Source organism: Lonchura striata, chromosome 25 (genome assembly GCF_046129695.1).
Source record: "Lonchura striata isolate bLonStr1 chromosome 25, bLonStr1.mat, whole genome shotgun sequence".
In the NCBI taxonomy this organism is placed as follows: Eukaryota; Metazoa; Chordata; class Aves; order Passeriformes; family Estrildidae; genus Lonchura; species Lonchura striata.
Window position 1 is genome coordinate 1,945,371 of NC_134627.1, and position 27,758 is coordinate 1,973,128.

The 27,758-nt window shown below is 57.0% G+C and overlaps 1 protein-coding gene across 1 annotated transcript in view; it reads left to right on the forward strand.

Annotated features, from left to right (window-relative positions):
- The first annotated feature begins 3,894 nt into the window (after nucleotides 1–3,894).
- SCN4A (sodium voltage-gated channel alpha subunit 4) overlaps nucleotides 3,895–27,758 on the forward strand; it is a 43,511-nt gene continuing 19,647 nt past the window's right edge. The window contains exons 1-13 of the mRNA XM_021546946.2: nucleotides 3,895–3,972; nucleotides 15,200–15,498; nucleotides 15,782–15,900; nucleotides 16,840–16,929; nucleotides 17,561–17,689; nucleotides 17,788–17,879; nucleotides 19,383–19,688; nucleotides 21,344–21,407; nucleotides 21,865–22,006; nucleotides 22,743–22,955; nucleotides 25,163–25,318; nucleotides 25,531–25,654; nucleotides 26,774–27,012. Coding sequence (XP_021402621.1) covers nucleotides 15,235–15,498; nucleotides 15,782–15,900; nucleotides 16,840–16,929; nucleotides 17,561–17,689; nucleotides 17,788–17,879; nucleotides 19,383–19,688; nucleotides 21,344–21,407; nucleotides 21,865–22,006; nucleotides 22,743–22,955; nucleotides 25,163–25,318; nucleotides 25,531–25,654; nucleotides 26,774–27,012 — 1,938 coding nt within the window. The 5' untranslated portion in view covers nucleotides 3,895–3,972; nucleotides 15,200–15,234. The remainder of the gene's footprint in view (nucleotides 3,973–15,199; nucleotides 15,499–15,781; nucleotides 15,901–16,839; nucleotides 16,930–17,560; nucleotides 17,690–17,787; nucleotides 17,880–19,382; nucleotides 19,689–21,343; nucleotides 21,408–21,864; nucleotides 22,007–22,742; nucleotides 22,956–25,162; nucleotides 25,319–25,530; nucleotides 25,655–26,773; nucleotides 27,013–27,758) is intronic.

Consider the following 27,758-nt stretch of genomic DNA (forward strand, 5'->3'; position numbering starts at 1 on the left):
CTTTGAAAAACTCTGGAATTGCACTTCCATTTGCAGATGGCGTTTTGAGGTGATAAATGACCCCAAATGACCCTCTGGGGTTTGCTGGGCTTTGAACCCCATGGGACTTTGAGGCCCCTTCAGGACAGGAGGGGACTGGGAATCACCCTCAGCCTGCAGGAAAGGTTTTCCAAAGGCTCCCAGCACGGACTCCACCCTGCAGCTGCTAAAGATCGTGGAAAGGGATCTTAAAGTGTTGAAACAGACCTTAAAGCTCATGGCAGGGAAACCTCCCGCTGTCCCAGGCTGCTCCAAGCCCCCTCCAACCTGGCCTTGGGCACTTCCAGGGCTCCAGGGGCACCACAGCTGCTCTGGGTATCCTGTGCCAGGGCCTGCCCACCCTCGCAGGTGTTACAGTGAGCTCATGGACACTCTGTGCCCCCTTCCCCGGGACCCTGCGACTCTGATCAAGATAATCCTGGACCCCTCCTTTCTGCCCCAACGGGGTTGGCGGAGAGCCAGGGAAGCCCACCCTGTCCAAAGTCTATATAGACCCCAGACATTTCCTGTTCATCCTCTTTTGCCCCGCTCTCCCCTTGGACACCACAGAATAAAGAGAGCTGAACCAACATATCAGGGGTAAGAGCCTCTTTTGGAAATCTTTGTCATGTCCTGATATTCCTCCCCTCACAGCCTCGGACCTCTGGGCTAGCCTGATTATTTAGGGGGCTGTGTGAGGGGGAGAACGTAACGCAAGGAGGAATTTCTTCCGAAGACCGTCACCTTCTCAGGGATTTTTTCCACCCTGGACGATCCTGAGGCTGTGTTCGGGGGTTCTGGCTCTAATACCCGCATCCTGCCCCAGCACGGCCGCAGTGCCGCAGCCTGGCACGCCGCTCGCCCCGGTGTCCCCGCGGTGCCGCGTGTCCCCGCAGGCCCGGGCGCTGTCCGGGCACGGGGAGTTTAGCCCGGAGCCGGAGGGTGGCACTGCGGCCCCGCGGCAGCGGCGCGGGCAGCGCTGGAGCGCGGCGAGCCCGCGGGGCGCAGCGGGGCGACCGCGGCCACGGCCCGGCTCCGAGAGCCCCAGCCAGTGAGGAAAGGGTCACCCTGCTCGGGGCATAGAGCCGGGACAGCCCGGCAGCCCGGGCAGGTGCGGGTTAACCCGCGGCGGGGCGGGAGCGGGCCGAGCTGGGGCGCGGTGCCTGGGGCTGCTGCCCGTGCCCGCCTTCCCCGACCTCCGGACCTGCCAGGACGCCCTGCCTGGCACAGAGGGTGCCCTGGGCTTCCATCCGCTCCTTCATCCCGCCCCGGGATGCTCCCGGCTCTGCAGCTCGGGGAACTGGCCCTGCCCGGGTCTCCCCTTCCCCTGCCTGCGTAGGGACCGGCAGAGCCCCGGGGACACGGCAGGGACACCGCTGGCAGGAACTGGGGACAAGGGATGGAGGGACAGGACCCAGGCAATGGCTCCCACTGCCAGAGGGCAGGGATGGGTGGGAGATTGGGCAGGAATTGTTCCCTGGGAGGGTAGGCAGGCCCTGGCACAGGTGCCCAGAGCAGCTGTGCTGCCCCTGGATCCCTGGCAGTGCCCAAGGCCAATTTGGACAGGGCTGGGAGCAGCCTGGGACAGTGGAAAGTGTCCCTGCCATGGCGGGGGTGGGGGTGGGTGGTTTAAGGTCAGTCCCACTCCAAACCATTCCCTGATTCTGTGATCCTGTGGTGGATCCAGCACCACAAGCCAGGGCACCTCAGATGTCCAAAGCTGGACTAAGCATGGCCCTAATTCCACCCTGGAAACCCAAGGACACGTTTTTCCACCCTGATCAGTGTGGTCAGTACCTCTCGGTGCCCCAAGCTCCCATTCCCATTGGAATTTCCTCGGTTTTGCAGGCAGAACTGTGCCCATGTGCCCCGCTGGGGACCCTTGGTGTCTCCACATCGCACGGGGCAAGAGACACATCCAGGGTTTCCAGACTCACTCCAGGCCTGCTCATGGTCTGGGAGAAGCAAAAATGGACCTGTGCAGCTTGAAAAGTCTCTCTGTGGGTGACAAGGTTGGGCTTGGGGCAGCTGCTGGGAGCCACCAAACATCCCCTGAATTCCCCGCTGTGACCAACAGAGCAAATGGAAAGTCCCCACAGGCACAGCAGGAGGGTGTCCCTGTCCCTGCTGTCCCCACCAGCCAAACCCACTGACCCTGGGATGCACAGGGAATGCTCTGTGGCCCTGGATCATGGCTTTTGTTCTGCTGCTCAGCCCCCAGTGGGCTCCTGTTGGATTAAGTCTTTTTCTGAGTTGAGAGGAGTTTTAAAATCTTTTATTCTATTTTCAGTCTCTTGTGAATAGAGGTCAGAAGCTAACTGTCCACAGGCTCCCAGTGCCAGCCACGCCTGTAGCCACCCCTGGGAGCTGCTCTGGGCTCTTCCTTCCCTCCTCCTGCACCAGTTTTCCCTGGAGAGCTGAAACAGCTCCGGCTCTGCCTCATTCCCACAGCCTTGCACAGGACAGGAAAATCGTGGAGTCAGAAGCAGAACCAGTCCAAGGACCTTCACTTCCCAGCTCCCTGGTCAGGGCTGCAGGCCTGGCCATGGATGTGCTGATTGTGGAGGGTGCTGGAGGGGACAGGGGTGAGGGGCTGGGCAGGAAGGGGATTCCCATGGCATTCCAGGCTGGCAAAGTCAGGGGCTGCAGCTCCACTGAAGCCACCCAAACACCTGGAAGTTTCTCCAGGGTGTTTTGGGACTGGAAAAGCAGAAATTAATCACAGGAACAGTGGGTTTGGGGAGGTGATGAACCCCTCTGACCAGGCTGAGTGCTGGGGTGGCTGCTCCACCCCCAGCACAGCCCTGAGCACCCCAAAAGGGGTGACCCTGCAAGCTGAGTGCCCCTACACCCTCTCCTCCAGGCCCTGGGGGCACACCGGGCACCCCACGGACCCCAGAAGTGCCTGGGCTTGGCAGAAGAACCCAAAGACCCCATGAGGAAGCACAAAGAGGGGACAACCCCACTCAGGCAAATCCCTGTTTCTGCGTCACCCCGGTTGTGGCTCACGGGGTCCCCGTGGGCAGGACACGCGAGGGACATCCCCATCGGATGCTCCTGGGATGTTCTGGTGCAACAGGGTGCGAGGAGGGGACAAAAAAGTTACAGACACTCCTGGTTTGCCAGCAAGGGGAGGAGCGTGGCCGCTCCTGGGCTCTGAACAATGGGAACGACGCTCCCGGAGAGCCCCGGGCTCGGGCACAGCGCTGGCAGCGGCCTTGGCGCCGGCTGCCCCCCCGCCCTCGCAGTTGTCCCGCTGCTCTTTCCAGCGCCTGTCACTGCCGGGGAGGCGCTGGCCAGGGTCGCTCCCACCTCCCCCGCCGCTCCCCGGTCCCTTCGGCTGCCGAAGCGGGCGCGGAGCCGCCGCGCACCTGGGGCCGATGGGGCCGGAGGGGCCGGAGGGGCCGGAGGGGCCGGAGGAGCCGAGCCGGTGGGGCCGGAGGGGCCGGAGGGGCCGGAGGGGCCGGAGGGGCCGGAGGGGCCGATGGGGCCGGAGGGGCCGATGGGGCCGGAGGGGCCGATGGGGCCGGAGGAGCCGGAGGGGCCGATGGGGCCGGAGGGGCCGGAGGGGCCGATGGGGCCGGAGGAGCCGGAGGGGCCGATGGGGCCGGAGGGGCCGGAGGGGCCGATGGGGCCGGAGGGGCCGGAGGGGCCGATGGGGCCGGAGGAGCCGGAGGGGCCGGAGGGGCCGATGGGGCCGGAGGAGCCGGAGGAGCCGCGGCCGCCCCGGCCCCGCCGCCAGCCTGACTGGCGCGGCGCGGAGCGAGCGCCGCGGCCGAGACGGGCCGGGCTACCTGAAGGACCCCGCGTGTCCTCAGGTTTCACTCATGACCATCTGACAGCCGCGGCAGCTGCTCTGCCAACTCGCCGAGCCAAAGCCTCCAGGAGTCGAAGGAGAGGGAGGTTCTGGCCCTAAAAAGTCTCTCCTTGGGACTTCACACTCTCCACCCAACAGTGAGTACTGGGGTCAGCCCTGGGCTGCTGCCAGGCCGCCGGGCAGGGCTGCGGGGTCCGGGATGTGCCCGGCTTTGTCGCTGTCACCGTGCCCGGAGCGGTACCGGCAATGTCCCGGGATTTACGGTCCGAGCGCTGGAGGCGGGCGGGCCCAGGATGGACTCTGCTGGCTCTGGGGGGTGTTCAGGGCTGGAGGCACCTGCTGGACCCCCCTGCATGGAAAACTGTCCGGGACAGGGGACAAAGTCCCCACGAAGGTGCAGGCAGGGCACGGGGAGAGGGTGGCAGCAGCCAGCGGGGCCCTCAGTGGCCGCAGGGCTGTGTCGGGATGAGCGGGGACAGCCAGGGACGTGGCGGGCAGTGGGCTCCCGAGCCACCTTCCCCGTCACAGTGAAGGAGCCACGGGCAGAGCTCACAAGTCGCAAGGCTCTTTTCTCCTGGCTTCTCCTCCTGGAGGTCTAAATATAAACCCCGGCCTGGGCAAGCCAAGGTTGCAGGAAAGGTCTGCGAGTGCTCCCAGTGTCTCCTTTCGGGAGCAGCCCTGTCCCCGCAGAGCCCCCGTGCTCCGTGGGGCGGCAGGGGGGACCCGAGGGCAGAGGGGGCGGTGGGACCCCTGTGCCGTGGGGCAACATCGGGGTGGGGTGGCAGGGAAGGGGAGGCTGTCCCCACACTGGGGCTGTGGGCACACGGGCACAGCAAAAGGGTGCCAGGATGAGCCCAGGGTGGTGTTCAGAGCTGGATCCTCCATGGCAATCAGGCAGTGCCAGGCTGGGGTTCAGCTCGGGGTTTTGGGTGCTGTATCCCCCCTGTGCCAGCTCCCATCACCCGCTGCATGGGCAGGGCCCGCTCTGCACGCCCAGAGCCCTTTTGGGGCTTGTCCAGGGGCAGTCAGCCCCCATTCCCCCTTCCCCCACCCCCCATCCCCCATTCCCCATTCCCCATCCCTGCAGAGGGAAGTTTGCCGAGGAGCAGAAACATTTCCTGCCCTGCCCTCAGGGCACTCACTGATGGAGCTGTCAGGGATCAGCTCGCAGCAGAGGAGGGATGGAACTGCCGCTGCCAGCTAGGGACAACAATTCCACAAAGCCCTGGGGACAGCAGGACATCCCAGTCAGTCCTATTGTCCCGGGGAGACCCTGGATGGGTTGATGCAGCGCTGGAGCTGCCCCCTCTGGTTCTTTCCAGGAAAAATATTGGATTTATAATGGTTTGAGGGGGAAAGAGCATATTTACAGGAAGGGGTTAATGAACACAAAGTCTTGCCTTGACTCTGCTGTGCTAATATTTAAATAGCGTTTTGTATTTTCTGACATGCACAAAAGGGTCCAGTCCAGTTCAGCATTTTGCCTGGCTCTGTGGAGTCGCTTGGGCAGCTCCAGCTCAGCTCAGGGAAATTTACTGGATTTGGTGTAGGAGAATGAGTGGCCGAGCCATGAGGAGACGCCCAGCACCGTTTCTGTTTGCAGCAGGTTGGATTAATGAGGTGGATTCTGTGCAGGGCAGAAAGGGGAGAAGGTGGTGGAGGCTTTGGGAACTTGTGAGGGGAAAGATCCCAGTTTGGCTCAGGAGAGAGCAGGGAGGATGCTCAGCCTCCGTGCCTGTGCCTGTCCTGCTGTCTCCCTCCTGGGATCCATAAAATCCTGAGAACCTCTCATCTTTGGGTCTCCTTCTCAATTTCCAGGTGGATTTGAATGAGATCCCTCGGGCTGTGGGGCTCAGCTCTGTGACAGCTCCAAGTGCCCCGTGCTGGTCCTGCTTTGCAGGTGTCTGCTCCAGGGAATTGGCATCCAGAGGCTGCAAAGGGAAACGGGGCATCTTCCAGCCCTGGGAAGTTGCAGGGCTCCCAGTATTGCCAACCCCATGGGAGCAGCAGGTCTGGGACCTGCTCCTGGTGCTGTGCTGGGGATCCCTGCAGGAGCTGCTGTCTCTCCTGGCATCCCCCAGGGGTGGGGGCATCCCCCCGAGCCTGGGGGACAACAGGTCACTGCAGCCCCACGCCACTCTCCCTTCCCCCTCACTGTCCCCTCGCTGCCTTTCTGGCACGGCTCAGATCTTTTCCAAGCCTGACACGGGAGCTGCTGGCAGGGAGGAGCTGCAACTCTGGATGACACCCGAGTGCAGGGTGGGCAGTGGGCAAGAGCAGGGTCCCCACTTTAACCCTTCCCTGGCTGCTCAAGCCTCCAGCACTGCCAACTCCCCCCAAAATAACCCCGAGCCGCCACCCAGTTGTGGCGTGTGTGGGTGTCCCCTTTCCAGCAATGCCCTGTCCCGCAGCAGGGACAGCAGGAGTGGGGTTGGGGTGGCATCCCCGGCTCCAGGCAGGAACGGGTCAGTGCGTGGCTGCAGGATGGTGCAACCTCCTATTTCCATCTGTGGCCGGGGAGATCATCCCAGGATTTCACAGCTCCTGGGCTGTGTGTGCCGCCCCCACTGAGCACAGCAGGTACAGCCTCGGGGCACCGAGCCCCAGGAGCTGCAGGGCAGCAGCGATCCGGGAACCGCGGGGCATTCATTCCCACGGGTTTGATGCTGCTGCAGGAGCGGAGGTGCCTCTGCAGAGCTGGATTTTTGGAGCTGATGCCCCTGGAGGAGCCGTGCCCCCTTGGAAGTTCAGCACGGAGGATTTGGCTTTCCAAAGGAAGGCAGAGCCGTGATGGGCTCAGCTGAGCCTCTGAAAGGAGCCGGAGGAGGGAGCAGCTCCGTTTGTGGCAGGTGCAGAGCCCCCGGAGCAGTGCAGAGCCCACGGAAGGTGCTGCTGGAACGGGACACAATTCCAGTGGAACTGTGCATCCATCCTGCTCCACGGAAATCCCCAGTGCCAGCACAGCTGCGGGGTGTCCTTGTCCCGGTGCACACCAGGCTGCAGAGGTTTGGCTGCCAGGAAAAGGCTGGAGAGTGTGGAGGGCTCCTCTCTGCTCAAGACAGGCAAAAGGCAGGGAGCTGCTTTGTTCCCATAGCAGGGAATTCATTCTCCATGGGCTTAAAATCATGAAATCAGGAAATGGTTTGGGTTGGAGAGACCATAAAGCTCATTCCATTCCATGGCAGGGACACCTTCCACTGTCCCAGGCTGCTCCAACTCCATCCAGCCAGGCTGCTCCAGTGGCCTTGGGCACTGCCAGGGATCCAGGGGCAGCTACAGCTGTGCTGGGAATTCCATCACAGTCCCTCCCCATCCTCCCAGGGAGGAATTCCTTCCCAATCTCCCATCCATCCCTGCCCTCTGGCAGTGGGAGGCATTGCCTGTGTCCTGTCCCTCCATCTCTTGTTCCAAGTCCCTCCCCAGCCCTGGGTGACAAGCAGTGGCCTGGCTGAGGGACAGTGGTGGCACGTGAGGAGCAGGAGCTGCTGCTGCAGCATCTCAGTGTCCCTGCTTTGGCTGGGAAAAGGCGTCCAGCAGTGCTGGGCTGACTCTGGAATCATTTCCCGAGGACCTTCCCTCTGGCTGGGCTCGGGCACGTTCCAGGCAGCCCACGGTGACGGATGCACTTGGAAACATCCCACATTCCTGCTGGCACGGTTGGCTTGGGCCACGCTGCAGGCAGAGCACCAAACCCCACCCAGAGCAGGGCAAAGAGCCGCGGTGGTGACAGGAACCAGCCCTGGGGACGTGTCACTCAACGGAGCCAGCGCTGCCAGAGGGGTCTGAGCCACACGCCCCGCTGAGCGCTCAGAAACCTCTGCAATTCAAAGGGTAATGCTGGAGTGATGAAAAATTTCTTTTTTTTTCCTCACTCCAACTCTTCTGATCCCACCACCATTTTAAAATAGAATGGGAAAAGGCTTGTGGTCAATTAATTTTCTTAATTGTGTTTTTTTCTTGTGAAAATCACCCACCCTCTGCCTTTAAAGCAGCCTAAACCCAGTGAGTTCCCAGAACCACCGTGGTGCTGGAATTCCAGCATCCCACAGCAGCGTCCTAAGAGCCAGTTGTGTGTGAAAGGAAATTCTGGAGACTTCCTGTATCTTTCCAGATGGTTTTTGTAATGCAGTTACAGCACAGAATTAAGGGACCACAATTTCTCCAGGGATGGGAACATCAAACCATAAAATGGCACAGAAAGGAATGTAAATTTGTTTATAAAATGGTTGATTTTGTCTTGCACAATGGATGATGCTTATCCAGAGTCCTGAGAGAAATTCCCATAATCCTGAAAATTCCAAAGGCCTGCCCAGCCCCTGGGAAATCTGCAGGAGCTGAGGTGGATCGCTCCCACCTGCAGGGTGGAGTTCTTCACCCCCTGTTCTACTTGAGGATAAAAAAACCCAAACATTTCACATCAGATTTTTCAATCTTCTGATATTTTTTCCTAAAACTTGTGGGAAATACAGAAGGAACTAAACAAATAAACAGCCCATAGAACTTTTTTCAAGCTGTGGTACCCCTGGGACCACGCCAGGAGGATTTTGTGCAGCCATCAGATTTCCAACACAGCTCCTGTCACCCTGCAGGCTCCTGCTGCCTTGAATGGGTTTTGGAACAAATTTGTGTTTTCCTGGCAGCTTAATCCATGGAATCAGGGGGGTTTTAAAACCTGTTCAATGCATGCAGGGTTGGGGAGGGGGTTTCCTGGACACACAGCAGCTTTGGGAATGGCTCAGGGATCTGATAATCATGGTAGGGGCTGTGTCAGAAGTGACCTTAAAAACTATTTAATCCCACCCCTGCCATGGCAGGGACCCCTCCCACTGTCCCAGGAGCTCCCAGCCCTGTCCAGCCTGGCCTTGGGCACTGCCAGGGCTCCAGGGGCACCACAGCTGCTCTGGGCACCTGTGCCAGGGCCTGCCCACCCTGCCAGGGAACAATTCCCAATTCCCAATGTCCCATCCATTCCTGCCCTCTGGCAGTGGGAGCCATTCCCTGTGTCCTGTCCCTCCATCCCTTGTCCCCAGTCCCTCTCCAGCTCTCCTGGAGCCCCTTTGGGGGCTCTGAGCTCTCCCTGGAGCTTCTCCTCTCCAGGTGAGCACCCCCAGCTCTGCCAGCCTGGCTCCGAGGGGTTCCAGCCCTGGAGCAGCTCCGTGGCCTCCTCTGGACTCGTCCCCCTGCTCTGATGTCGGATGGATGCAGAATCCCCACCCTCCCTTTCCTGCTGCCCGGGAGTGCAGCCCGGGGCAGGGCTGGGAGGCAAAGCTGCTCCTGGGGCCGGGATGTGCAGGGGAGGGGGGTCCATGGCAGCGCCGGGGGCATCCCGAGCTCCCAGGCTGGGCTGTGACTCAGCCCCAAACCCTGCGGGAGCCGCCCCAGCCCGGCCGGGATGCTCGGGATGCAGGGAGGGGATTTCCTGCGGGGTGGAAGTGGCACCTGCCTGGTCCTGGGAGGCGCGGAGCAGGTCCTGCATGGCTGTGCTGGGCTGGTTTGGGCTCTCCCAGCCTCTGCCTTTAAAGCAGCCTAAAAAACCCAGCGAGTTTCCAGAACCACCGTGGTGCGTCCCACAGCAGCATTCTAAGAGAAATTTGCATGTGAAAGGAAATTCTGGAGATGTCCTGTATCTTTCCAGATGGTTTTTGTAATGCAGTTACAGCACAGAATTAAGGGACAACAATTTCTCCAGGGATGGAGCATCAAACCCTAAAATGGCACAGAAAGGAATGTAAATTTGTTTATAAAATGGTTGATTTTGTCTGGCACAACGGAGGGTGCTTATCCAGGCTCCCGAGAGAAACTCCCGTAATCCTGAAAATTCCAAAGTTCTGCTCAGCCCCTGGGAAATCCGCAGGAGCTGAGGTGGATCTCTGGTTTCCTGAGGGCTGGGTGCTAACACAGCTCCCGAGGGAGGCCACCCCCTCAGCTTGGCACAGCCTGTGCCCTCCCTGCCCTGGGCACACGAGTCCCTGGTCCCACACTAATCCCTGCTGCAGGGCCCCAGGCCGGCCGGCTGCTCCTGCTGAGTGAAGCTCATTTACACCTGCTCAGGGCCGTTCTGGCTGTTTGCTCTCCTGGGATCCTGTCCCTGCTGGTCTCTGTGGGGTTTTTCCAGAGTGTCCCAAGAGGATGAACCTTGCAGGGCAGGTTTGCAGGTGAACTCCTCTTAGAGCAGCTCAGGGCAGATCCTTGAGCTGTGTTTGAATGGTCAGGACATCCCAGAGCTGTTCCCTGTGTCCACAGGGCTGGCTTCTCTAAAATATCCAGTCTTATTTGCAGAGACATTCTTTAAAGCTTGTTTCTACTTTTATTTCTCTCTCAATAATATCTCTCCTATTCCATGACATTTCTAAGTCAGCATTTTTTATCTCAAAGTTTACATACAGATACATCTTTGTGACCTTTTTATCCAACCTGGAGAATTCTCTACAAATTCGTTTCCCACACCCCCCGGAGCAGCATCCCCCCGGCACACCCCCAGCTGTGCCCATCCTCAGCCACGCAGCCCCATGTGCCTGGGGGGGCTGCATCTCTCTGGCCTGGTTCCCTGGGAAACTCCAGGGCTGCAGGTGCCCCCCAGAGCACCAGAGGCTCCAGGTTCGCAGGTGATCCCCCAGAAAAATAAATTACTTAGGGAGGGAGAAGCTGGACCTGGGTCAGGCAGGTGGGGGGAGATCCCAAGGGCCTGTGTCTCCCAGAGGCAAGAATGTCCTCCCCCTCTCTTCCCCAGCCCATGGGAGGTTATTTTCTGGCCAGAATGAAGTGTCTGGATGAGGTGACTTTTCCAGCAGCCTCAGACAGGACCTGCCCCCCACTGTCCTGTTACACAGAACCCCACACAGCATCCCTGGAGCTCCCAAACCTGCCCTGTTCTTTTGGTGCCTGATTCCTCTGTGTGCCCTCAGCAGTAAAAATATCAGAGGGAACTGAATTTCTCTCCAAGGGTAGCCTGGGCACTCCTGAGCTGGGAGCTGCTCCCAGCTCCCTGCTGGCAAATCCTGGTGCAGGACCTGGGGGCTGAGGTGCTCATCCAGGACACGCCGTGGGCAGGGCCCCAGAGCTGCAGCTCACCTGTGTCACCTCACAGCAGCGGGCATGGCCAGGTGATGATTGGCATTGACTCCATGATTCACAGAAGGCTGATCAATCTCTTTATTATTATAGCATTATTAAGAAGCCCATTGCTTTTGGTACACCTGGACATAATTGGTCTTTTAAGTAAAGCACCATCACCACTGGCTAATTAAGAAACCACCTTTTGGTAAACAAATCTCCATAACACATTCCACAGGTTTACAATAATAGGTGCAGAAAGTGAAGATAATAATTATTTATCATTCTTTCCTCTGATCTTCTCACAGCCTTTCCCAGAAAGGCCTGGGAAAGGTCTGTGTCTCTCTGTGGCCACAGAGCTGCTGCCACAGTGTCACAGCAAAAAGGAGTCATTCTTAGCTGAGTGGCCAACATTTAAGAAGCAAATAAATCAGTGCTCTGTAGAGACATTTTAAGTAATTGATTTCCCAGCAGGAAAGATGATGGGGCAGGGATTTTCCTTAATCAGAGACTCTTGGAGGACTCAGGTGCTGGAGAGCTGGGCCAGAGGGGCCTCATGGGTGTTTTGTGCCAGACCTGTCCCTGGGCCTGGACTGCCTTTACCTGTGGAGGCACGAGGAGTCTGGTCTGGGTTATTCATAGCAGCTGCTAAAAACGGGCCAGGAATGGGCCAGGGGCTGCTCCTCCTGTTCCCATGGCCAGGGGCTGCTCCCAGGGTGACATCCTTCACCCGGGCTGGTGGGACCCGGCCCTGTGCCCCCCTGTGGGGCTGGGCTCACTGGGGACAGAGGGGTGCTGGGCTGAGCCCCAGCAGAGCCTGCGCTTGGCTTTGCTTCCAAGCCTGGGAGGCAAGCAGAGATGCTGGTGGCTTCTCAGCTGTGGTGTGTGGGATCTGGACGTGGGATTAGTCCTGCTCCTGCTCCCTGGGGCTATCCCATCCTCTCTAGGTGGCCCCAGAGGGCTGTGAGCAGCACCAGGAGCTGCAAAAGACCCCGAAAAGCCACAAAGAATTCCCATGCCAGGGGCAACACCCTTTTTGAGCCTCCCCGTGTGATCTCAGGCAGTGCTGCCCTGCCCCAACATCTCCCCCGGCGGCTGCCAGCCCGCTCCTGGTGCTGCCAGGCGCTGCTCCATCGGCCGGGAGCGGCTCGGTGCCTCCAGCCCAGCGGCAGGGGAGGGGACAGGGGCGGAGGAGGGGATGGGGCAAGAGAGGGGACAGGGGCAGGAGAGGGGATGGGGCAAGAGAGGGGACAGGGGCAGGAGAGGGGATGGGGCAAGAGAGGGGACAAGGGCAGGAACAGGGAACAGGGGCAGGAGAGGGGACAGGGGCAGAGGAAGGGATGGGGCAAGAGAGGGGACAGGGGCAGGAGAGGGGATGGGGCAAGAGAGGGGACAGGGGCAGGGGAGGGGACAGGGGAAAGAGAGGGGATGGGGGAAGGAGAAGGGACCGGGCAGGAGAGGGGATGGGGCAGGAGCAGGGCTGGGGCTGCTTGCGGCGGCTCCCCGGGGCAGGAATGAGCAGAGTCATGGGGCTGCAGAAACCTGAGCCCGGCGCTGATCGCTGGTGGCAGCTGGAGGCAGAGCCACCTCCGGCCGCGGGGACAGCGCCGGGGAGGCACGGCCCGGGCAGCACCCCGGGCACGGAGCGGGGGGCAGCGGCCCGGGCTGGTCCTGGCAGCTCTGCCAGTGCCGGTTTCCAGGGAAACTGAGGCTGCCCCGAGTGACGAGCTCCTCTGGGCCCTCAGAGCTGCCAGAGATGAGGTGGGAAGGTCAAGATGCACCAAGGGAAATAGAGGTTGGATATTAGGAAAAAGGTTTTTACAGAAAGGTGATAAAGTTCTGGGATGGCTGCCTGGGGAGGTGGTGGTCACCATCCCTGGGTGTGTTTAACAAAGCCTGGATGTGGCACTGGGTGCCAGGGTTTGGTTGAGGTACTGGGGCTGGGTTGAACTCGATGATCTTGGAGGTCTCTTCCAACCCAGTGGTTCTGTCATGCTGTGAATTCTGTGATGGGCACTGTGGGTCCTTCTGGAGCATGGGTGCAGCTCCTTCTGATGATCCTGATGGATCCATTCCCAGATGGAGGTGTTCTGTGATCCCCTGCACCAGTGCATTCCCACTAGGATTTAGGGTGATCAAACCAGCCACAGCCCTTTGCTTCTTGTTTTTTTTTGAGCTCCCTGTTATCAAGGGGAAGGTTCCAGAACTGCTCAAGTGGAGCAGGAACTGGGTGTAAGTCCAGAGTAATTCATGAGAAGCAGCACTGGTGGCACCTCTGCCCCCTGCCCAAGCATTGTCCCCTCTCAGAGACACCTGGGACCCAAAGTTCCCTTTTTGTTTGCTTTGATGAGGTCCCACCTCTGGGGTCCATCCCCCCACCCGTGGGGGAACCTGCTCTGGGCTCTGTTCTGCAGCAGCCAGGGCCACAAGCTGGGCTGGGACCAGACTCCACTTTGCAGTGATGGGACTCTGTGCCATTACACAACCCTGCTCAGGAAGGACAGAGCTCTCCCTGAAGCAGATGGAGTCAGAGAATCCTTCAGGATGGGAAAGCCCTCTGAGATCATCAAGCCCAACTGTTCCCCAGCCCTGCCAAGGCCACCACTGTCCCCTGTCCCCAAGTGCCACATCCACTGGGTTTTTAAACCCCTCCAGGGATGGGGACTCCATCCCTGCCCTAGGCAGCCTGTTCCAAAGTCTGGTCAACTTTTCAGTGAAGAAATTTTCCCAACACCCAATTTAAACCTGGCACAGTTATTCCCTCTCCTCCTGTCCCTGTTCCTGGAGCAGAGCCCGACCCCCCGGCTGTCCCCTCCTGGCAGGGGCTGTGCAGAGCCAGAAGGGCCCTGAGCCTCCTTTGCTCCAGGCTGAGCCCCCCACCCCCAGCTCCATTTCCAGTCTCTTTTCCCATCAGGACTGTAAATGTCCAGTTCTCCCTAATCCCAAAGGGCTGAGGGTTTCCAGCTCTCAGCACGGCAGAGCTGGGGCTCTGGGGAATATCGATCCTGAAGGTTTTTTGGGGAAGTTTGTGTTTGCCAGTGGGATGCTTGCTTTGGGAGGGTGAGGCACAGAGGCATCTCTGTCGCAGTGTCCATGAGAAGCAGGGTTGAGTTTTATGGAATGCTGGGCTCCTATCCCATACACTCTGGTGTTATGGGACATTGTCAAGGCACAAGAACTTCTGCGGTGTTGGGGGAACCTCTGCCAGCATCTCCACCTCTCCCAGGGCATGTCAGCCGCTTCCCCCAGGGGCAGCCACTCCTCCACAATTCCCTCTCTGCAACTCTTTTCATGCAGTAGAACATCCTTACCTCTCCTAACCCACCCTGTTCCTTCTGGGAAGTCATCTCTGTAACATCCAAAAGTGCTGTTACTGCTTCACTTTCTGGCACAGGAGAAGCCTGTGACCCTTCCTGGGAGCAGAGCCACTCAGCAGGGCAGGTTCCTCGTGCTTCCCATGGCTGGGAGCTGTGCCAGAGCCACAGCCCTGCAGGACCCAGCTCCTCTGGCTGAGGAACCTCCTGTCTGAGGGATCACAGGCCCCTTGCAGGAGCTGCAGGAGCAAAGCTGTTGATGCTCTGCCAAGGGGAGGCATCTGGAGCAGGGCTGCTGCTTCCAAAGGTGTTTGGTTGTGTTGAAACACCATGTTTGGGCTGTGAAATTGTGTGTGACATTGCCAGATGGTGACAGGGACACCAGGTTGTGACAGGGACACCAGGTGTCCCAGCCTCACAGTGCCTCCTGACCGGAGACGGAATCACAGAATCACAGAATCACAGAATTAATGAGGTTGGAAAAGACCTTTGAGATCTTCAAATCCAATCCATGGCCCAACACCCCCTTGTCACCCCGACCATGGCACTCAGTGCCACATCCAGGCTTTCCTTAAACACCTCCAGGGATGGTGACTCCACCACCTCCCTGGGCAGCCCTTTCCAGTGCCATATCTTTTTGGGAAAATTTTTCTCCTGATGTCCAGCATAAACTTCCTCTGGTGCAGCTTAAGGTTATGTCCCCTTGTCCTGTTGCTGCTCCTGGGAGCAGAGCCCAACTCGTTCCTGGCAGCACCCTCCTGTCAGGGAGTTGTGGAATTGTGTCCCTCTGAGCCTCCTCCAGGCTGATGTTTCCCAGCTCCAGATGGGAATGGGGGTCTGGGAGGAGCAGGAACACCCGGGGTGCTCCGTGATCCACGCGCGATAACCTTCCCTGTGGGCTCAGCATTTCTGCCATAAACGCATTTGGTAAAACCCCCCTGAGATCCAGGCGGCCCCGTGGTGTCCCCGGGTGGATCCCAGCCCCTTGTCCCCGCAGGCTGGGCGCGGCTGGCCCGGCAGCAGAATGAGAGGATGGCCAGCCTGCCGCACATCCCGGGCCCCGAGAACCTGCGCCCCTTCACCCCGGCCTCGCTGGCCGCCATCGAGCAGCGCATGGCCGAGGCCGAGGCGCTCCGGATAAAGCGGCAGCACGTGGAGATGCCTGAGGAAGAGGAGGTCAAGCCCAGCAGTGACCTGGAAGCCGGCAAGAACTTGCCCCTCATCTATGGTGACCCACCTGTGGAGCTCATCGGGACCCCCCTGGAGGACCTGGACCCTTTCTACAAGGACAAGAAGGTGAGGGCCAGAGCTTTGCCCGTGGTAGGCTTGGCCTTAGGTGTAAGTCCCAAGCAAAAGACCCAAGCAGGGACCTCCTGTGCTCTCCACAGTGCTTACCTGAGCTCATCCTGGTGATCCACCACCCCAGACTGCTGTAGTTGCTTCTCTTCCAAAGCAGAAAGCGTCTCCAAGCCTTTGGAGCTCCAAACATGCAGAGATCTCCCCTCCGAGGGCAGCCCTTGGTCCGTGCTGTTTTGGGGGTTGTAGAAGGACTAACCCCCCTCCCCACTTCTCTCCACAGACGTTCATAGTCCTCAACAAGGGCAAGTCCATCTTCCGCTTCTCGGCCACCCCTGCCCTCTACATGCTGGGGCCCTTCAACCCCATCCGCAGAGGAGCCATCAAAGTCCTCATCCATTCATATCCTTGATCTCTGGGATGCTGCTCCATGGCCAGGCCAGACCCCAGTGTTCAGCGTCCAAACTGCCCCAGGAGAGGGACAAGTGAAGGGGCTCATGATGGGGTGGTGTGGAAACCTCCAGGGCCCCAGCACAGCCAGGACCTGCTGTCCAGAGCTTTACTCCAAGGAGCAGGTTCTTGATGGGTTCCCTGGAGGCACCAAAATCTCTCTTCTGGCTGGAGAAGGGAGGAATCAGTTTGGATGGGGAAGGGAAGAAGCCCAAGAGGTGAAGCTTCCTAGGGAGAGGCTGAAGGGTTTTGAGGCCTGGAGACACTTGGGAAGGAAGGGAAATGTTCATGGGTCAGGAGATCTGGTCCCACTGGGAAGGGCGTGAGCAGGGGAGCTCCAAGGAGACTTTGGGAGAGGGAAGCAGAGGAACCAAGACAGAGAGAAAGGTGGGACAGGAGCCGAAGAGCACGAGGGGCATGGCAGGGTGGGTGGAAATGATTCCAGAAGAGCTCTGGAGGAAGTGGGGGTTCATGGCCATGGGGCAGGATGAAAAGAGGGAGGTTTTGCAGCAGAGAAAGCTCTAAGAGCTTTCTAGAAAGAGGCTGAAGGGTTTTGAGGTCTGGAGAGACTATGAAGGGAAGGGAAAGCTCTATCCAAAGGTGATGGAGAGGAAGGAGCACAGGGAACAGAAAGGGAGGCAGAGCCAGAACCACAGAGCTGGGAAGGGGATCAGAAAGGAAGGAAAGGGGCTGGGACCATGCATGGCAGCAGAGAGGAAAAGAGGGAAGTGTGAGCACAGGACTGAGTCAGGAGAGCAGCAGGAGGAGCAGGGCAGGGTGAGGGACCAAGGTGGCAGCCAGGACAAGAGGAACAGGGACATTTGGCTTCCTGACCGTGGGGAGGGGGGATCCATGCACCATCCAGAGCTTTCATCCTTGACCAGGTTTTAAATTATTCAGCATGTTCATCATGATCACCATTTTAACCAACTGCGTGTTTATGACGATGAGCAACCCTCCAGCATGGTCCAAGAACGTGGAGTGAGTCCTGAGACCTCCCCTGGCCATGGGGACAGCCCAGCTTGGCAGTGTCCCTCAGGAGGGACAAGACCAAGGCTGAGAGAGGGGGGTGGGGATCCAGGCACCCTTCAGCACAGGGGAGGTGTCACTGGCAGGTGCTGGCAGCCCTCAGAAGGGACGTCCACACTCTCTGTATGGCATTGAAGAGTGAGAATGTTTCAGAGCTACCCAAAATCTGGTGGGATCCCATGTCTGGAGAGCCTTGAAGAGCAGGTTGGGCTGGGCTGGGTCAGCACTGTCAGTCTGGAGAGGCTGAGCTGATCCACTTGTCCAGGGACCATGGATAACCCAGGGGAGAGGGGAAATCCAACATTTTCTGCTGTGATTCTGCACAGCCAGGTCTCAGCAGGGCTCTACAGAGAGTGTGGGGGGTGGGACATCAGCAGGGACAGAGGTGCTGCAGAATGGCCACCAGAGGGATTGGTACCTTGAGATGTCCCAGCCCACCTCACGAGGTGAGGAGAAAACTTCTCCCAGTGCTGAGAAAACCCCTCAGCCCCCAGCGTCAGCTCCTCAAGACATTCCCCCTGGGAGGGAGGGACAGAACCTTGGACCTGAGTAAGTGTGTCCTGAGTGACCAGTCCCGTTTCAGATACGCCTTCACTGGCATCTACACCTTCGAGTCTCTCATCAAGATCCTGTCAAGAGGTTTCTGCATCGATGACTTCACATTCCTGCGGGACCCCTGGAACTGGCTGGACTTCATGGTCATCTCCATGGCGTGAGTCCAGTGGGACGGGGAGGACAGGAGGGAAATTTCAAGGAACGAGGAGTGTTCTGGGCAGAGCCCCTGGAGCTCTTCCCTCTCCTGCCTCACAGCTACATCACCGAGTTCGTGGACCTGGGGAACATCTCCGCTCTCAGGACCTTCCGTGTGCTCCGTGCCTTGAAAACCATCACGGTGATACCAGGTGGGACTTAGAGAAGGGGCCTCCCCTCCATGCCTTCCCCTGAGCTCAGGTATTCCCACTGTTCCCAGCAATTCCTGGTTCTTTTGTCAGCTCCAAGAGAAAACAGAGGAAATGAGGTATTGCATAAATTTTCCATGTAAATTCAGCTTTTGGGCCAGGTCCTGCTGATTTTACATTTTGAAATCGGCTGCACTCATCAGGTTGTTTGGCAGCCCCTGAAGAGGCAGAGGTGATGTTTTTAAGGCTCCTTGAAGATGAATTAAGGGAATTTGTGCTCCCAGTGGATTTATGGGTTTGGTAAACCAAATCTCTCAATTTTTGAAGCTATGAACTCAGTTTTGTGCCCATTGTTGGCTGTCTGGTGCTGAGGCTGAGGCATTTAACAGGTATTGGTTTAACATCACCCAAGACATCCAGACTCATGTGAGGATCACCTTATCAAATCCCTCTGATTTCTGATTTCCAAATTTGATACCATTTCAACACCATGCTTTCAACACCTGCTGCAAGCACACAGAAATCAGAAGCGTGAGATTAAACTGAAAATGAGAATTCCTTGGGGTGAACAAATCCTTGTAGTGTCCCTGCAGGCTCCAGATCGTGAGGGTTCACATTTGAATGTTTTTTTTTCCTTCATCAGACTAAAAATTACATTGAGCAAAATGTAAACTGCTAGTTCTTTCTGGAATTACATTCCCAAGGGCTCTGCAGAAATAGCAGTGGCAAAAATAAACTGGTTTAGAACATCTGACCTTGGTCAGGCCCTTGGAGAACAGGATTTTACCTAAATAGTTTGGGGAATGAGGAGCTGGCAGGAGGACAGGTCTAAAAATCATTTCCTTGGAGAATTTCTCTATGTGAGAAAGCTCTGGGCTCAGAGAAGATCTAAAGATGGACATTGGGATGTCCCAGCATTGCCCATTGTCCATGTAGACCTTGGCTGACAGGAACCCCATCCTCCCTGGAAAAACCACGCTGAGGATCTGTGGGTGAGCCTCCCTGGGGAGGGAACGGTGATGCTGTGGGGAGAGATGAGTTGGGCACAGCTTGAAGGGATCAGGATGAGGGGTCTGGCAGGGCTCCCAACCACCCAGGGACAGCAGTCAGGCCACAGAGGCTTTTTGGGGGCTGGGTGAGATACACAGCATCGTACAGAGCAAAGAGCTTCTCCATGTCCAACTCTGAAGTGCTTCACTCCAGTGCTTTGGTACAAAAAAATGCCAAATTGTGGCATTTAGGGAAAAAAGAAAATTCAAAGTAATTGATGGCTGCCAGACAGGGGTGGGCTTTGGTTTGGATATCCCAAGGCTGGGATGAAGAAGTCACCAGCACCAGCCCAAGGGTGACAGTTGTGGGGGGCCCAGCCTTGTGTGGGGACAGAGCTGGGATGGGATGGGGGCCTGAACTCAGGGGTGGCACACGTCCCCACCACAGCCAGCACCTTTTGGGGACACTGCAAATTAACCAGTGAGCAACCAGCTCAGTGGTGATGCCTCCCCCCAGGGCTGAAGACGATTGTGGGGGCTCTGATCCAGTCAGTGAAGAAGCTCTCGGATGTGATGATCCTCACAGTTTTCTGCCTGAGCGTCTTTGCCCTCATCGGCCTCCAGCTCTTCATGGGCAACCTGCGGCAGAAGTGCGTGCGCTGGCCTCCCCCCAACAGCACCTTCCTGCAGGACCTGGGGCTGGACAACGACACCTCGGTCAACTCAACCTCCTACGACTTCATGGATGACTTCACTGGGAACTTCACCGGGAACTTCACCGGGAACAGCACCTTTGACTTTGAGGCCTACATCAGCGATGAAGGTAAAGCTCCTGCAGCCCCTTCTCCTCTGACCCCTCACCCCGCTTCGTTCCTCAGTTTTCTGCTCCTCCTGGCTGCTCCAAGGTTTGCTCACAGGGATCTTCCTGCCAAAGCTGGTGGGTGGAACAGGCCGTGCACCCTCACCAAATGGACAGATGGGATCAAATCCCCCTGGACAGGGACAATGAGGTCCACTTGGACAAGCTGAGCTCTTCCAGGAAGGTTTCACAACAAGAAGGTTTGGATGGACCAGTCTCCATCTCTCCCCAATGTGCCATAGGTGTGGTTACAGCAAGAAGACCAAACTCTTGAGGATCAGGTGGAACTTCGGGTGGAAAAGCAGAGGAAAAGATACAGCAATGACATTTTGAAGCCACTTTTCACTATATAGATCCTTTCCTAGGTACTACAGTGCCCAGTGAACCCTTTATGTAACACCACAAAAGCCACAGGATGGGAGGGAGAGAGAGAGGGAGAGGTGGAACCAGCACAGGTCCTCAGGAAGGTCTACCTTTCTCCTTTCCTACACCTTCTTTGAAAATTATGCCCGAAGTGTGGTGGGTTTTTTGTTTGTTCTTCAGTTTTGAGATTTTAAACTCCACAAGAATGTAAAAATCTAGCAAATCTGCCTGGTAGAGCCGCAGGGTGGCAGGGTGCCCCACAGGGATGCCCCACATCTCATTTAGGACACAGAATGAGTCCTGTGTCCAGCTCAGAAGCCTGGACTGGGTCTCAGCTGAGCTGCTTGGCCCAACAATCAGCTCCAGCATTCATTACAGGAAGGTTTTGTCAGGGCACAAGTTCCGTCCATGGGATCTGATGAGCTCTCAGCAAAGAGGAGCTGCCCAAGGCCACGAGTGCAGCAGAGCAGCTGCTGGGGCCGGCCCAAAACCCTGGAATTGCACAAACAGGGTATTTCCTCCCTGAGCCCCCGCAGGATAAAGAGAAGCCCCATGGCAAGAAAGCAGGCAGAGCCGGGGAGGATCCAGGAAGCCCCAGAATCCTGGGAGGGCTGTGCTGGGTGATGTTCAGGACTGGATCCAGCTGCCCTCTGCCACCTCCAGGTGTGGGTGTCTGCAGGTGCTGCTCTGTGTCCCTGGGCAGGTCACCTGGGGTGGCACTGCTTGGCAGCTCCTGTGGCTCTGGATCTGTACTGGAGCCCTAAGGAAGAGCTGCAAGGAACCCTGGGGTCCCCAACAGTGACGGGAGCAGCAGGAAAAGGTGCAGCCATGGAGCAGGAGCAGTTTCCCCAGGTTTTCCTGGGACATCTGCAGTGCCCCATGCTTGGTGCTTCCTGGAAATGCCCCAATTTCCCAGGAAAACAGGTCAGCCCTGATCCTTTGACCTCACATTAACCCATTTTCCAGGTGGCCTGACCCTGGCCAGATCCAGAGGGATTTCCAGGCTTGGGAGGGACCTGGCTGGATTTATGTAACAATCCCAGGAGCTCCCTGTGACAGAGGCAAGACAAACAACAAAATCAACAGAGAGTAGATAACCACGTGCCTGACACTGGGAGTCAACAAATTCTGCTGGGATTCAAGGAATTTCCCTGACAGCAAGTTGCACCCAAGAGTTTGAAAATCAATGTTTGTGCTTATTTATTTATTTATTTATTTATTCCTTTTTACTCCTTGCTCTTTCCCCACCTGCAAAGCCAATTTTTACTTCCTGGAGGGAGCCCTGGATGCCCTGCTCTGCGGGAACAGCAGCGACGCTGGGTGAGTGAGACCCCCTCCCTCTGGGACAGGGAGCTGGCACAGCTCGTGGGATTCCTGGTGCTTGGGATGGGACAGGGTTGGGGCTGGGAATGTGGCTCTGCAGGGGAACAGTCCAGGAATCCCAGTGGATCAGCTTGGGGAGCACCCTGAGGGTATCAGTTGGATCATGCCAATGGTACCAGCTCAAGGATCTCAGTCTGGGCATCACACCTGCATCAGCTTCAGCTGGAAACCGTTCAGGCATCCCAGATTTATCAGCTTGAGGGGTCCCAGTCTGAGCATCCTGTCTGTGCCAGCTTTGGGGGGCATCAGCTATCAGACAGGGGCAGGTGGTGTCAGCCCAGGCATCCCACCTGTGCCATCCTGGAGGGGAGGGTCCCCCCGCTACACCCCCTCTCTAGGGATGGGTTTGGCTGCGGGGCCCTGCCAGGGTCTCATCCCTGCTGCCCCCCGGCAGGAAGTGCCCCGAGGGCTACGAGTGCATGAAGGCCGGGAGGAACCCCAACTATGGCTACACCAGCTACGACACCTTCAGCTGGGCCTTCCTGGCCCTTTTCCGCCTCATGACCCAGGACTTCTGGGAGAACCTCTTCCAGCTGGTAGGCACTGCCCCTGCACCCCTGGGCAAGTGTTCTTGTGTCCGTGCTGCCCCTGAGATGGAAAGTCACTGACGGGAACCTTGTGGGTCCTTCTCCTGTGGTTTGTGGATTCAGCCAGGATCAGTGGGGATGGGGATGGTCCCATGCACTTCATGCACTCCTTTCCTAACATGGGAGTGCAGTGTATTTCCCAGGGTGCTGTCAGCTTGAGCGTGGAAATCAGGGATTTATAAGATTGTCCAGAGCATCTCTGGCTCGAGTTGAGGGAAAGGATAGGGAGAAGAAGCCAGGTCATTTGTCCCCTCGTTGAGTTTTCCTCTAGGGAGACACCACAAAACCTTGACTCCACAGACTGGCCAGGTAAAAGGGATCCTACACCTAAGGCTACCCCTGTCCTCTGGGAAGGTTTGCCCAGATGATCAGAGTCAGAAAAGGACCACGCTGTCCTGAAGGTGAGCCCTGAGACAGTGGGGGCTGAGCAAAGCGAGTCAGTGATGGAATATTGGTCCCACCTCCATCAGTCCCAGCCCCTGGGAGCCTTGGAAACCAAGGCTTCTCTCTGCCACCAGTCCCAGCCCAGTGCCAGGGCCTGCAGCAAGGTCCATTGGGCAATGACCAACCCTCGGAGAAGACAGAAGCAGAAATTTCCTTCCTACCACAACCAGGAGGGGCAGCGCCTTTTCTTGGGAGCGTCACCAAAGTGACATTGTGACACCCTTGCCACCACTTCCCACAGACACTGAGGGCAGCAGGGAAAACCTACATGATCTTCTTCGTGGTGGTGATCTTCCTGGGCTCCTTCTACCTCATCAACCTCATCCTGGCCGTGGTGGCCATGGCTTATGCTGAGCAGAACGACGCCACCATGCTGGAGGAGCAGCAGAAGGAGGAGGAATTCCAGCAGCTCATGGAGCAGCTGAAGAAGCAGCAAGAGGAGCAGGAAAGGCTGGTGAGTTGGAAGAGTGGAGGCCAAAATGAGAGGTCTTGGGGATAGGGAGAGGAAATGAAGGCAGCAACAAGCATGATGTAAAATCCAAATAAAAGCTCAATATGGTCCAAAACAGAAAAAATAAAAGAAAAAAATGGAGTGACTATTTTGGGCATCACATCTGAATCAAAAAACTGAGATATTATCATGGGTGGGGACAAAAAAGGATGAAAAGATCAAATTTCCACACCCAAATCCCAACCCAGAGTGCACTGGGAGGCAGCAGAGAGGAGCAGCACAGGGATGTTTGAGAGGAGGAGGAGGTGAGGGACGTGAAAGGCCTCAGAAGTTCCAGTGGATCTCCTGCAGCAGCCTGGCAGGAGCCTGACAGGAGCCCAGCTTGGTGTCACCAGGGCACACAGGAGGCACTCAGGGGCAGCTGCAGCACAGCTCAATGTGTCAGCAAACCCTTGGCTTTGGAGACACAACCAAGGGCTCGAGACAGCCTGGGCCACCAGGGAGGCCCTGGTGTCCTTATGGGAGCCAAGGAAACGGGAATGGTAGAAGTGTCCATGCTCATTGCAGGAGGGTTGGAAACTAATGGTCTTCCTGGTCCTTTCTAACCCAAACCACCCTGGGATTCAATGAACACCAGCTGGGAAGGGACCTCCAGGATCATCTGTTCCAGCCCTGCTTGGCCAAAGCACAACCAGGACAAGACATGTCCCGTTGTGGTGCCAAGTCCTTGGGAATGTTTTTCAGTACAACTTTCCTATAAAAACATGGCCAAAAGCCTCTGGTGCTGCAGCCCAGGCATTTTCCAGCTCTAACCATCCTTTTGGTCCATGTCAGCAGCATCTGCAGGAGACATCCCTGAAAATCTCCTTGTCTGGGCAAGACACCACCTCCTTCACATGTAGAGAGACACAAACCAATGTTTGACTCTCTCCAGAGCCTCTTATCCCTCTTCTCTTATCTGTCCAGAGCTACAGCATCCCCTGGGAAGTGGCTGTTCCTCTCTGGCTGCTGCTGTTTGCAGGAAGGGTCTGGGCCAGCCCTGCCTGAGGGTCAGGCTGGTGCTGAGGCCCCTTCCCTGAGCAAATCCACCAGAGAAGTGCCCAAAGGCTTTGTTAAAGGATGTCTCCCTTTAGAGTCACACAGAGAAATTAAAAAGACAGAGGGAATTAAGCTGATAGTGAGGGCAAAGCACCTACAAGAAATGGGGCCTTGGATCTATTTAATATCCCATGATTAAAGGTGGAAAATGTCCTGGACTTCAGCAATGTGCTGTGAGAACAGAGAATTTCCCACTTCGCTGTGGCATCATCAGTGCTATGAGAGGGTGTAATAAACTTCAAATTTTAATAGCACTGTTGAAAATAAAAAAATAAAGGACAAAAACCGATTTTTTTTTTTTTAATGTGTTAATACAAAATTTAGTTCAAATGCAAAAATCCTGGAGGCCACATTTCAGCAAGAGACTTGAGGATTTTTCTTCTTTGCCATTTTGGATGAGAGCTCACTGCAAAGGGCAAAGTTTCCTGCTTGAAGGACCAAGATTTGCTCAGTTTTGTCCTTAGGAATTATTCTCCCTGACCAAATCTGAACAGACCTAACTCAGCTGTGGAGAGCTGAGTGTAGGGGGTGTAAGAGAAAGGGAAAACTGTAACTTGTATAATTTTGTGTAAAACTGTAATTCTTTTTTATTTGTGATAATAGAAGTGGTTAGAGGTGGTGTTGTAGTGGGAGGTTGGTAGTTTCAATGGTTATGAAATGGTGTTTGTTGTAGGTATTGGGGATTGTTATTTTGTTGTATGGTAACTTTTTGTAGGGAAAAGGGAAAGGGAAAGGGAAAGGGAAAGGGAAAGGGAAAGGGAAAGGGAAAGGGAAAGGGAAAGGGAAAGGGAAAAAGGAAAAGGAAAAGGAAAAGGAAAAGGAAAAGGAAAAGGAAAAGGAAAAGGAAAAGGAAAAGGAAAAGGAAAAGGAAAAGGAAAAGGAAAAGGAAAAGGAAAAGCCTGGAAATCCAGGACAGCCTGGGTTGGAAGGGACATGAAAGCTCACCCAGTCCCCCCCTGGCACAGGACACTTCCCACTACCCCAGGTTGCTCCAAGTCTCCATCCACCAGTTCCAGGGAGGGAAGGAATTTTCCCAGCCCCTGGAGCCCTCAGCCACCCTGGGATGTCCCCACGGCTGTGGACACAGGGGTGACAGGGACGGGCTTGTGCAGTTGCAGGAGCGCTCGTCCAGCAGCAATTCCCTGCCCAGCAGCGTGGCCGGGAAGGGGCAGGACTCAGACCTCAACAGTGACCAGGACAAGGCCAAGGACTGCAACGGGCAGGTGGTGCCCAAGATCACCCTGCAGCGATCCGACACCGTGATTGATGTAGGTGCCAGCTCTGCCCCTGCCATCCCTGAGGGTGCCCAGCCTCCTGAGGCACCAGGCTTGTGCCCACCTCGCTGTGGGTTGGGTCCTACAAGCCTTTTTGGGGTGCCCACCTTGCACTCAGAGGTCTCTCCAGACCATTCCCTGTTTTCTCTCTGCTCTGTCTTTCAGAGCATGGAATAACTCTGTACCCCTCCCTCCTCTCCTCCCAGTTCAACCTCACCCATGAGCCGGAGAAGCCAGACCTCAACCACCTCACTGTGGGCAACCAAGATGGGCCAGGGCTGGAGAAGAGGGTGGGAAGTGCTATCAGTGTCATCTCCAACGCTGTGGAAGGTATGTCTCGTTGGGTGAGGGTCCTGGTCAGTGCTGCAGGGCCTGGGCTGGTGACAGTGGCTGTCCCAAATTCCCAGCCCCACACAAGGGATGACTCCAGCCCTGGGGTCTCCATATGGGGTCAGTGATGCTCAAGCCAGACTTTTCATCCCAGCTCACTGGGATGATGCCTGGAGGCAATAATCCATTATCTCACACAAATTAAAGGGATTGCAGTTGATTAGAGGAATTTCCAGAGCCAACTGGGAACTGCTGAGCAACTTCCCATGAGCTGCTGTGTCAGCTCCAGCAAAAAGCACCATGAACTCAGCAGTTCCTGTCTCCTCTCTCCCCGAGAACAGTCATGAAACCCTCTGGTCAGCCCAGAGCAGTCCCCTGGATGTCCTGGCAATCTCAGGGTGGCACGAACACCTCAAATCCCACCCAGGGGCTGGGAGCAGGACTGGATCCACAGTTCCCTGGCTGATCTGCCTTTCCAGCCCTCTCCAGTTTGGAGGGCCAGGTCTACATCATCTCTGTGCCTGGGCATGGGAAGGCTCTCCTTTTAGCCCCTGTATTTTTTGGGTGCCACAATACAAAAAAGGTCTTAAAAAGTGTCCAAAGGAGGGCGTAGAAAATGATGAAGGATGTGGAGGAGCCATATGAGGAGTGGCTCAGGTCACTTGATTGTTCATCTGGAGAAGAGGAGAAGAAGGTGAGACCTCAGCTCCTTCCATGGGGCAGCTCCGATCTCTGCTGCTTGTGACCAAGGACAGGACAAGGGGACGAGCTTGTGCCAGGGGAATTTTGGATGGGTCTCAGGGAAAAGTTCTTCCCCCAGAGGTGCTGGCACTGCCCAGGCTTCCTAGGGAATGGTCCCGGCCCCGAGGCTGCCAGAGCTCCAGGAGGGTTTGGACAGCGCTACCAGGGGTGCCCAGGGTGGGATGTTGGGGGCTTTGGGCAGGGCCAGGAGCTGGATCAATGATCCCTGTGGGTGGCTCCCAGCTCAGGATATTCCATGCTATTAAAATCATAGATCAGAGCTGGTCCAGGACCTCAGGGGAACTTCTCCTGAAGGTCAGCACTTGCCCACCCAGGTGAGGACAAGATAATCCCACACGTTTCCTTTCCCACCCTCAGAGCTGGAAGAAGCTCACCAGAAATGCCCACCCTGGTGGTACAAATTTGCCCACACATTCCTGGTCTGGAATTGCTGCCGTCCATGGGTGAAGCTGAAGGAGTTTGTCAAGCTGGTAGTGATGGACCCCTTTGTGGACCTGGGCATCACCATCTGCATCGTGCTCAACACTCTCTTCATGGCCATGGAGCACTACCCCATGACGGAAGAGTTCGAGAACGTGCTGACCGTGGGGAACCTGGTAGGGAGCTCCATCCCTCCCTTTCAAACCCCCACCCCGGAGGGCAGATCCCCTCTGCTGCTGTGTGACACATCCCAGGTGCTGACAGAGCACTGCAGGGCTCTGCCCACGGCATCCCTGCACAGGGCTGGGCCCTGGCATGGCCCAGACCCAAGGGCACTGATGGGATTGGGACCCACCATTCCCTGCTCCCCTCCTGCTGCATCCCTGCCAGGCTCGGTGCATCCTGAGCCACCCTCTGCATCACAGCCCTGGGTGACACCACAGTGTCCCCACTGAAATGCTGGGTGCCACGGGGCAGAGCAGGGCGTGTTCGATTGTGGGAGCAAACAGGTCCCCACTGAGCAGGAAGCAACAACACAGCATTAAAATTAATAATAATCAGGGATTTGTCCAGTGGAATCACTGCAAATCTTGGCTGTCCTGATTTTATAGGAGCATTTAGTGGCTGCTCCTGCTTGGAGCTGGTGACAAATGTCTCTGAGCTGGATGGATCTGCTGCGGGAGGCCCTGGCAGCGGTGGGCTGAGGAATGGGAGCGCTCCCATCTCCTGGGCTCCCCCTCTGCCCTGCGCCAGCACCTGCGGGGCTCTGGAAGCGCAGCCCTGGAGTGACAGACGCCGCTGCCCGGGCGGGCGGGACCGGCTCTGGTTTCATCCAGGAAATACAAGGGCATTAATGGGCTGGGGCTCAAGGCACGGCCGGGCTGAGGCGGCTCCAGAGCTTCCTTGGAGCCAGGAGCGGATC